This window comes from Mandrillus leucophaeus, unplaced genomic scaffold, assembly GCF_000951045.1.
Source record: "Mandrillus leucophaeus isolate KB7577 unplaced genomic scaffold, Mleu.le_1.0 Scaffold181, whole genome shotgun sequence".
NCBI classification, from domain to species: Eukaryota; Metazoa; Chordata; class Mammalia; order Primates; family Cercopithecidae; genus Mandrillus; species Mandrillus leucophaeus.
Window position 1 is genome coordinate 471,557 of NW_012101821.1, and position 9,602 is coordinate 481,158.

The following is a 9,602-nucleotide window of genomic DNA, read 5'->3' on the forward strand; positions in this document are numbered from 1 at the left end:
CCCTGGAGTCTGGGTAGGAAAACTACAAATATGAGCAGATATCACTTCTGGCACTAGGTTCATCAAAAGGGAGATGTGACTGGGTCTGACTTAATCAGGTGAGCCTTTAAAAGAGGCTGGGGTCTCCCCGAAATCACAGAGATGGGAAGTGTGAGAAGGCTTGTGGAAGGGCTAGCTGACAAACATAGCTGGCCTCTGGCCAACAGCTGGCGAGACAAAATGGACCTCAGTCCAACAACCCCAAGGAAATTCTGCCAGAGGGCTTAGAAGGACCCCAAACCTCAGATGAGATCCCACTTGCAGACCCTTCGATTTCAACCTTGTGTGACTGAGCAAAGCAGTCAACAATAACACGTCCAGACCTCTGACCTACAGGACTGAGAAAACGAATAAGTGTTGTTTTGAAGCCACTGATGTGTGGTAATTCGTTATGCAGCAAACGGAAAACTAACAACACTCAAGTATTTCTCTTATAATGTCTGGCAGATATGAGAGTTTTTCAGGCGTCGTTTTACAAATATCTTCCTAGCTGCTTTAAGAATACTTATTTCAAAATGGACATGAACATTAATTGTGCAATATCTCCTTAATAATTCTCACCCTTTTCAATGAAAAGTCATTGAGTTTGGTGAGTCAAGATTCATTGAAAAATTCTTCAATGTTGATGGGCCTCTTTGGTGAGGTGACCTTATTCCTGTCCTGCCCCCTAAGGGTGGGCAGGGTGGACAGAACGCAGTCTGGACTTCCGGATGCAGCCCCCTACCGCCCGACTTGCCTACCCCGCTGGCCTCGGAGGGGTGGCCCTAAGCTCAGGACAGACGCGGACAAAGGGCAGAAAAAAGGATGCAGTTCTCTTTAATCCCTAACCCAATTTCTCGGGAAAAGCCGCGCTCCCACACAGAAGGCGAACCCTCTAAAGCTGTGGGTTGGCTGCCGTGCACGTAGTCGCTTTAGGAATTCCCAAAGCATCTAGCGGAAGTTTAGATCTTTCACTAGGGGTCACATGGGCCAGTACGGGCGCACCTGGCAAACCGTTCCTTTCAGTTTGAAAGTATCTTTGAAACTCGGAAACTGTGCTCCTTGGTCTTTCAGTTCATAAGCCTAGAGAGCGGCTACTGAAATTGGAATCGACATATTCTTCCCTCGGCCCCAACTAGTAAACCACGACCAGAATACACAGCCTAACCTAAACCTACCGGAGTGTCACAACCGGCAAGCGCGAGCAGGTCCACCAACTGCGCCTGCGCAAACCGGCCGTTCCCGCGAGATCGCAGGAAGGCGGAGAGAAAGGGCAGGACCCCGTCGCGTGGGGCGGGGCTTAAAGGCTCGTCGCGCCTGCGCAGAGGACCGGACAACGTGCTGCGTCGTTACTTTTGAAACGCTTGGCGGGGAAGTGCTGTGGGAGCCGCTGTGGTTGCTGTCCGCCGAGTGCAAGTGCGTGCCTTTGTTTGTGTCCCTGGCCATGGCGCTGCAGCTCTCCCGGGAGCAGGGAATCACCCTGCGCGGGAGCGCTGAAATCGTGGCCGAGTTCTTCTGTAAGTCCTCGCGCCGGCCAATATATTGGGGGGAACTGAGTCGTGGCGGCTCAGTAGGCCCACAGCTCGGCCTCTGAGACCGGAGAAGTAATCTGGGAGCGGCGGCTGCAGGCTGTTCCTCCTGACGCGTTGCTATAACGTGGAGCTGCAAGCCTGCGTGCTGCTGGGGCCTACCTCGCGGCGTAGCCTCTTCCGGAGCGTTTCTTCCTTTAAGTGCAGATCCGTCCCACCTCCCACCCCTTACTTTCCGATACAGGACACAGCGTGACTGGGATGGGTCCCAGTGTGGGTGTGTATGTGTGTGTTTTTTTTTAACTGCGAGAGCACCCTCACCCTCCCACTCTAAGTGATTATTAGGCATGAGGCTGGCGGTAAACAAGATTTTGGGAACCCTTGTTCTCGAACAGGCCAGCTGCACGTTGTAAAGGAACCTGGCAGGATTTGGGAGGGAAAGGGGAAGATACAGGCTTGTCTGGAGCACAGTGACTATTCAGTCAGTTGCTGACTCGAATGCAACAGCCTATTTTGACATCCTCTAGCCTCATAATCTGAATTTGGACTTGGATTACAATGAGGTGAAATTTGGCAATAGTAGGTTGATACACTTTGGCTTTTTTTTTCCTTGGCACTTGAAAACAAGTATCTTTTTTTACTTAGATACAAGACTTTTAAGGATTTTTAATGCCACTTTGTACCTACTCTGCTTTCAGCAAGATACACGTGTGTTCAGTCATTTATAGCTGTATAGCCTAATGAAAATATAGCCACATCTAAATATATTTTATTTTCCAGAGTTATGCAGTGATAATGAATTTTCTGTAACATTTCTTTTGCTTGCAGCATTCGGCATCAACAGCATTTTATATCAGCGTGGCATATATCCATCTGAAACTTTTACTCGAGTGCAGAAATACGGACTCACCTTGCTTGTAACTACTGATCTTGAGCTCATAAAATACCTAAATAATGTGGTGGAACAACTAAAAGGTATTTAATCATTGGAAATAATTTGAGTCTTGCAGATTTTCTAGCATCTCAAGTGGTCATTTTTCCGCTCTGCAAATAGAAGTGTACTCACATCTCAAATATATTTTAAGTTGAGAGGATAATATATAAAATGGAAGAAATTCACTCTTCCCCCACTACATTGTGAGTGGGCTGAGTATTTTGATGTAAGAAATCTGATATGGCTGAAAAATAGTCTTCATCAACTCCCTTGGAAGTGGCTTTTGCAGTTAATGTGGCCAAATGGAACAGGTTGGAATTTTACATAATTATAATGGTGTTCACTATCTGAGAAAATATACACTACATATTCTCAATATAATGTATTTTCTGTAACTAGTTTTCTGTAGTCTAATGTTATCATTAGATTAATATCAAGGAAATTGGATTCAACCAGATAAACTTCAAAAAAAGAAAAAGATTAGCTGCTAAATGACAGAACACTCACAGTTTTTTTTTTGTTTTGTTTTTCACGTATTTCTGTTTGTCGTTTTCAAAAATTCTGCCGGTGATTCAGTAAGCCTTTTCTGTCTGAACGTTCATTTTTTTTTAGTTCGAGAAATTGCTGTATTACCTGTCGGGTGAATACTTGTTCTTCATCTATTTCTTTTTCCTTTCTAGAATTCCTGTTAGTTTCTCTTTCATGTTACCCTCCACTTAGGATTCTCATTTCTAATTTTTCAAATGTTTCTCCCATTTGATCTTCTAAAATTTTTGAAAGTACTACAGTGGCCATCTGTTTTTTCTTTTTTTTTTTTTTTAGAAATTATTTCTTTTGTTGTTGACCAGAAATGTGTCTTTGTTTTGCCGTTTTTATTGCATTTTTACTAACCCATTTTTAATATGCCCTTCCGATAATGGCCGTGTGAACTTTTTTAGCTTGATAACTCTCTTTCAACCTATACTATCCTCTAGATAAACTGTTAACATTGCCTTGCCTTTTATGTGTACAGGAGTGGAATGCCTCAACAACCTGTGGATGTTACGTCTTAAATTGACAGGCAAGGGAAGATAGCCCTGTTGACATTTTGGCCTGGATATTTCTTTGGTGTGGGTGCTTTTCTGTGTGTTATAGAATGTTTACCAACATCTATGGCCTTTACTAACCAAATGCCAGTAACAAACCACCTTGCTCTGACAACCAAAAGTGTCTCCATAAATTATATTGCCAGATGTGCCCAAGGGGACAAAATTGCCCTTAGTTGAGAACTGCTGCTGTAGTAGATTGGTATTGTCAAAATAGCAAGATGAGACCTCTTTTGGTGTGGGAATAGACCTCTGTTCTCAAGTGTACACAGGAAAGACATTGATAGGAGTGTCCACCTCTCCCAGAGTTGCATCCAAAATTGGGGTCAGGAATAAATCATCTGTAGTGATTCATAGGGCTGCACTCAGATCATTTGGCCTGGAACCTCTAGGCAACTATGGATGTGTGTTTCCATCTTAATTTGCTAGAGAAGCAAGCATTGCCTAAGCCAATGGTTTTTAGGTTGTCTCCTTTGAGACTGCATTGAAGCCAATGGTTTTTAGGTTGTCTCCTTTGAGACTACATTGATGACACTTCACGTTATGTGTGTCTACACCTTCCTATTTAACTTCTCCCTTTTATTTTAGTTAAAGTGGAAAAATTGCTCTTCCCTAGAGGCAAGTTGTTCTGTTTGTTTTTTGTTTGGAGTCTCACTCTGTCACCCAGGCTGGAGTGCAGTGGCGTGATCTCCACTCACTGCAACCTCTGCCTCCCGAGTAGCTGAGATTATAGGCGCCTGCCACCATGCCTGGCTAATTTTTGCATTTTTACCAGAGATGTGGTTTCACCATTTTGGCCAGGCTAGTCTTGAACTCCTGACCTCGTGATTCACCCACCTCTGTCTCCCAAAGTGCTGGGATTACAGGCGTGAGCCACCACACCCAGCCAGTTGTTTTGTTTTGAATGTCATTTCCTCTAGCCTTTTTTAGGATCTTGATCCTGTTCTCTGTTATATTTTCTGCTTCTGTGTTTTGATTTTAATTATCCCCATTGTTTTCATCTCTCCAGTTTTAAAGGAAGAACAAATTACCACCCAGTCTCCTCCTTTTCAGAGTGAAACTCATAAAAAGTTGTTGATAAATGCCAGGGATCACAAGGCCCACAGGCCACATCCAACAGGTGGCCTGTTTTTGCACTGCCCACAAGCTAAGAATATTTTTACACTTACAGGTTTGTTTAAAAATAAACAACAGAGACCTTGGTGGCCTATAAGCTTAAAATATTTACTAATTACTCTTTTTTGTAATTTTTCTTTACAAAGTTTCTTTACAAAAACTTTGCTGACTCCTGAATATGCTGTTTCAATTTCCAAGATGACTTCAAGGCTCAATCTGAGCCCCCGTTCTGTCTTTATAATTTCTCTATAGGTGATCTCTGACCTGTGTATAGCTTCACTAGCAACCTCTGTGTAGTCAACTCACAAACTTATATATCTATCCCAAAGCCTCTTTCTCCAGACTCATATATTCAGCAGCTATATCTTTATGTAGCTATCCCAGAGATAACATATACTCAAGCATACTAAAAATTAAATTTAGGATCATATCCAAAACTGATACTCTTTAATTTTCTCTCTGTCGGTGGCTAAACTGTCCAAACAGAAATAAAAGAAACTTGGAAGCTGTCCCTGAATCATGTTTCTTCCTTACTACCATGACTAAACCCAATAAATTTTAACCATGAAATCTCTTACATTTACCTACTGCTTCGTCTCTACCAGTTTATCCTCCTACAAGCTTTCATTAACTCTTGCTCGAATTACTGATGGACCAACTAGTGTCTCTAGATCCCCTCTTTCACATCTCCAGTCCACTTTCCATATCACAGCTAGAATGATAGTTTTGAAATACAAGACTAATTGCTTTACATCCTGCTTCACACACAGTAATGACTTCACTGGTCTTGAAGTGCATATTTTTTTAATTTGATCCACCAGGCTTTGCGTGGTCTGGCTTCTATTAATCTTGCAAGGATTGTATTGTATTGTTTTGTTTGTTTGTTTGTTTGTTTGTTTCTTGATTGCACTTGTAGTAAGCTGCTTCCAGTCTTCTAGTTATATGCTCTTCCCTTGTGAGTATTTGAGGCCTGTATCTTCTTTCCTATCCTTTTGCATATTTAATGCTGTTTATCCCTACAGCTAAACTCAAACCTTTTCTGACCTCCGTAAGTGGCTCAAATTTTCCTTCTTTTATGCTCTCATTGCATCTTACATCTCTCTTTCATAGCAGCCATTACAATGATAATTTGTCATTTATTGGTGTGATGAGTAGATGAATGCCCATCTCCTATGCTTTTATCTTGGATTAGGATGAAAGTACCACATGTTCAGTATTCTGTCCTCAGCACCAATTACTGTACCTGGTACAGATACTGAAAATTTGAAAACAGAAGTTAGAGTATTGATAGTGCAAATTTTCTTGCACGTAGGAGGAAGTCCAAGATAGCAGTGGTAGGAATTTGCTGAGGATAGGGAGTAGGACCTGAGAAGAGAGCTACTTTATGATGCAGTGGACCAAGAAAGATGCCTTCATTTTTATGTGTTGCAGATTGGTTATACAAGTGTTCAGTTCAGAAACTGGTTGTAGTTATCTCAAATATTGAAAGTGGTGAGGTCCTGGAAAGATGGCAGTTTGATATTGAGTGTGACAAGACTGCAAAAGATGACAGGTAAGTAGGAATTACATTATTTCTACTTTGATATATTTTTTTCAAAACTTGTTTTTATTACCAATTGAGTTCTAGTTATATTGAACTAGTTTTATATAAAATATAGTTTGTTTCTAATTTACATTTTCTAAGATATCCTCAGTCACCTGTGGAAAAGAATTGTCGGTTTAACATATCATTGATTTGTATATATATAATTGCCTTTAGTCTAAATCAGTAATTTTCAAACAGTATTTATGGTGGTATATACAAAACTACACATGATATATTAGATGAACCATTTAATGAATTGTTCTAAGATGTTTTTAACTATAAGGAATTATATTAGATTCACACAATTTATGATGTAGCTCTGCTGTTCTTCCTTTAATGCCATCTACTTCCTAAGACACTTGATAAATTTCTGAAAGTTCCAGACTCCCTGGAAGAGAAGTGTCTGTCTTTATACTCTAATGTTTAGCATTGTCCTAGGCATGCTTTTCTATAAACTGGGAACCATTTCTTATAGTGAAATGTAGTTTGCTTCTGAAGGCTTTGGTTTATTTTAGGAAATTTTTAGCTTATAAAATAATTTGATACACAATTTAATGTTTTATTTGAGATAATAGGAATTTAGACATTTAGGCATTACTAAAAGTGCCGAAATGATTATACCAATTAAATATTTTAGATAGCATTTGTTATTTTATTTCAAGAGATGCTGAAGTTTCCTGAACTTGAAATGATTGGCAGATTTTCTAGTCATCTGATACTAAATGACCTGACACTAAGACCAGCTCTAAAAGATGCCTGGCAGGATAAATGAAGTAATGAGGATGTATGTTGTGCCTACTAGGTTATAGGTCCAAAGGATACTTTCATTCACAGTTTTTACAAACCTCCTTTTTAAAGCACTGCTTATTTGATGTTGAGAGCATTTAATCAAATAAATAATCTTACCACTATGTTTGAAATAACTTAAAACCTAAAATTAATTAATTGATTGGGTGCACTGTTGTTTTTTTTTTTTTGACAGTGCACCCAGAGAAAAGTCTCAGAAAGCTATCCAGGATGAAATCCGTTCAGTGATCAGACAGATAACAGCTACGGTGACATTTCTGCCACTGTTGGAAGTTTCCTGTAAGTATTATACAACTTCTTGTTGAATTAAATTGATTGGCAAAAAGACTAAGCTACTGCCTTAATCACCCCTTTATTCAATTTTGTCTTGTCAGATTTATGTAATATAAATTGAAGAAAAAACATTATAAAGCAAAATTAATGTATCATAGTCTCCCTTTCCACAAGGAGACCCACAGTGACTACCTGAAACCATGGATAGTATGAACCCTATATGATGTTTTTCTTATGCATACATACCTGTGATACAATTTAATATGTAAATTAAGCATCGTAAGAGTTTATAAACTGGAACAATTATAACAATATGCTGGCATCACTATTCTTGTGCTTTGGGACCATTATTTTTATTTATTTATTTATTTATTTTGAGACGGAGTCTCACTCTGTCGCCCAGGCTGGAGTGCAGTAGCGCGATGTCGGCTCACTGCAAGCTCTGCCTCCCAGGTTCACACTATTCTCCCGCCTCAGCATCCCCAGTAGCTGGGACTACAGGCACCTGCCACCATGCCCAACTAATTTTTTGTATTTTTAGTAGAGACGGGGTTTCACCATGATAACCAGGATGGTCTCGATCTCCTCCTGACCTCGTGATTCGCCCGCCTTGGGCTCCCAAAGTGCTGGGATTACAGGCGTGAGCCACCGCACCCACCCTTGGGACCATTATTAAATAAGATAAGGGTTATTTGAACACAATCACTAAATTGCACAGAAATTAGATACAATATTTTCTTTATTAAGATAAATGTTCATTGAGCAAAATAAATTCGTGATTAGAGGCCAAGCCAAATGACCTTTTCCAGCAGTGAGTTGTTCAAAATAGAAGAGAGGCAACAAGATTAGTTTTACTTTTAGAAAGTAATGTACTTTAATGATCTTATCCCCAATTTAGGTTCATTTGATCTGCTGATTTATACAGACAAAGATTTGGTTGTACCTGAAAAATGGGAAGAGTCGGGACCACAGTTTATTACCAATTCTGAGGAAGTCCGCCTTCGTTCATTTACTACTACAATCCACAAAGTAAATAGCATGGTGGCCTACAAAATTCCTGTCAATGACTGAGGATGACGTGAGGAAAATAATGTAATTGTAATTTTGAAATTTGGTTTTCCTGAAATCAAATCATCTATAGTTAATATGTTTTATTTCATTGGTTAATTTTTACATGGAGAAAACCAAAATGATACTTACTGAACTGTGTGTAATTGTTCCTTTTATTTTTTGGTGCCTATTTGACTTACCATGGAGTTAACATCATGAATTTATTGCACACTGTTCAAAAGGAACCAGGAATTTTTTTCGTCAACGTTGTGATGTATATTCCTTTGAAGATAGTAACTGTAGATGGAAAAACTTGTGCTATAAAGCTAAATGCTTTCCTAAATCAGATGTTTTGGTCAAGTAGCTTGACTCAGTATAGGTAGGGAGATATTTAAGTATAAAATACAGCAAAGGAAGTCTAAATATTCAGAATCTTTGTTGAGGTCCTGAAAGTAACTAATAATCTATAAACAATGAAATATTGCTGTATTAGCTCCTTTTGACCTTCATTTCATGTATAGTTTTCCCTAATGAATCAGTTTCCAAATTTGACTTTAATTTATGTAACTTGAACCTATGAAGCAATGGATATTTGTACTCTTTAATGTTCTGTGATACAGAACTCTTAAAAATGTTTTTGTGTGTGTGTGTTTTATAAAATCAAGTTTTAAGTGAAAGTGAGGAAATAAAGTTAAGTTTGTTTTAAATTTGTCTTAAAAATTTTGATACTGGTTTGGTGTTGATATAGTTAAATGGTAATTAGAATTGATTCAGCATAACTATTGAATTCTTGTTCCTATGAAGTTATAGAACTTAAAGATACAAAGTTGAGTGAGTCTTCAGGTGTCTTCAATCTAATGGATAAACTTTGATCACATCCTGTTGATCTCATAGCAATAGACAAAGCTATTACTTCATCATTGTGAAAGGATAAATGTCCTTTGGAATTAGTCCAACAATTCCAGTTGAACAAATGTTGATTTTAGTACTTTACTATACTCTCAGCCTTATTATCAGCCTACTTTTCTTTAGGTATTTAAATACTATGCTTATTCCTATGCTTTCATTAATACCTTCATCTGGTACATGCTTTCTATCCAATTCTCACCTGTTTTTCCAAGGTCAATTTAAGGCAGATTTGTAAAGTCTTCTCTCATCTCTAATCTAAATCTGACCTCATTTTGTAAAAATTCAGTTTATTAATG

The 9,602-nt window shown here is 38.9% G+C and overlaps 1 protein-coding gene across 2 annotated transcripts; it reads left to right on the forward strand.

Annotated features, from left to right (window-relative positions):
• Window positions 1–605: 605 nt before the first annotated feature.
• Window positions 606–9,117, forward strand: MAD2L1 (MAD2 mitotic arrest deficient-like 1 (yeast)). 2 transcript variants are annotated; one of them, XM_011977593.1, is made up of 5 exons: window positions 606–1,535; window positions 2,376–2,522; window positions 6,114–6,234; window positions 7,250–7,353; window positions 8,246–9,117. In XM_011977593.1, exons 1-5 carry the CDS (start codon window positions 1,463–1,465, stop codon window positions 8,416–8,418), a joined length of 618 nt encoding a protein of 205 aa, XP_011832983.1. In that variant the 5' UTR covers window positions 606–1,462; the 3' UTR covers window positions 8,419–9,117. The 2 variants fall into 2 exon arrangements, with proteins under 2 accessions (XP_011832983.1, XP_011832984.1); XM_011977594.1 differs by having other exon boundaries at window positions 1,325–1,535; window positions 8,273–9,117.
• The last annotated feature ends 485 nt before the right edge of the window (window positions 9,118–9,602 follow it).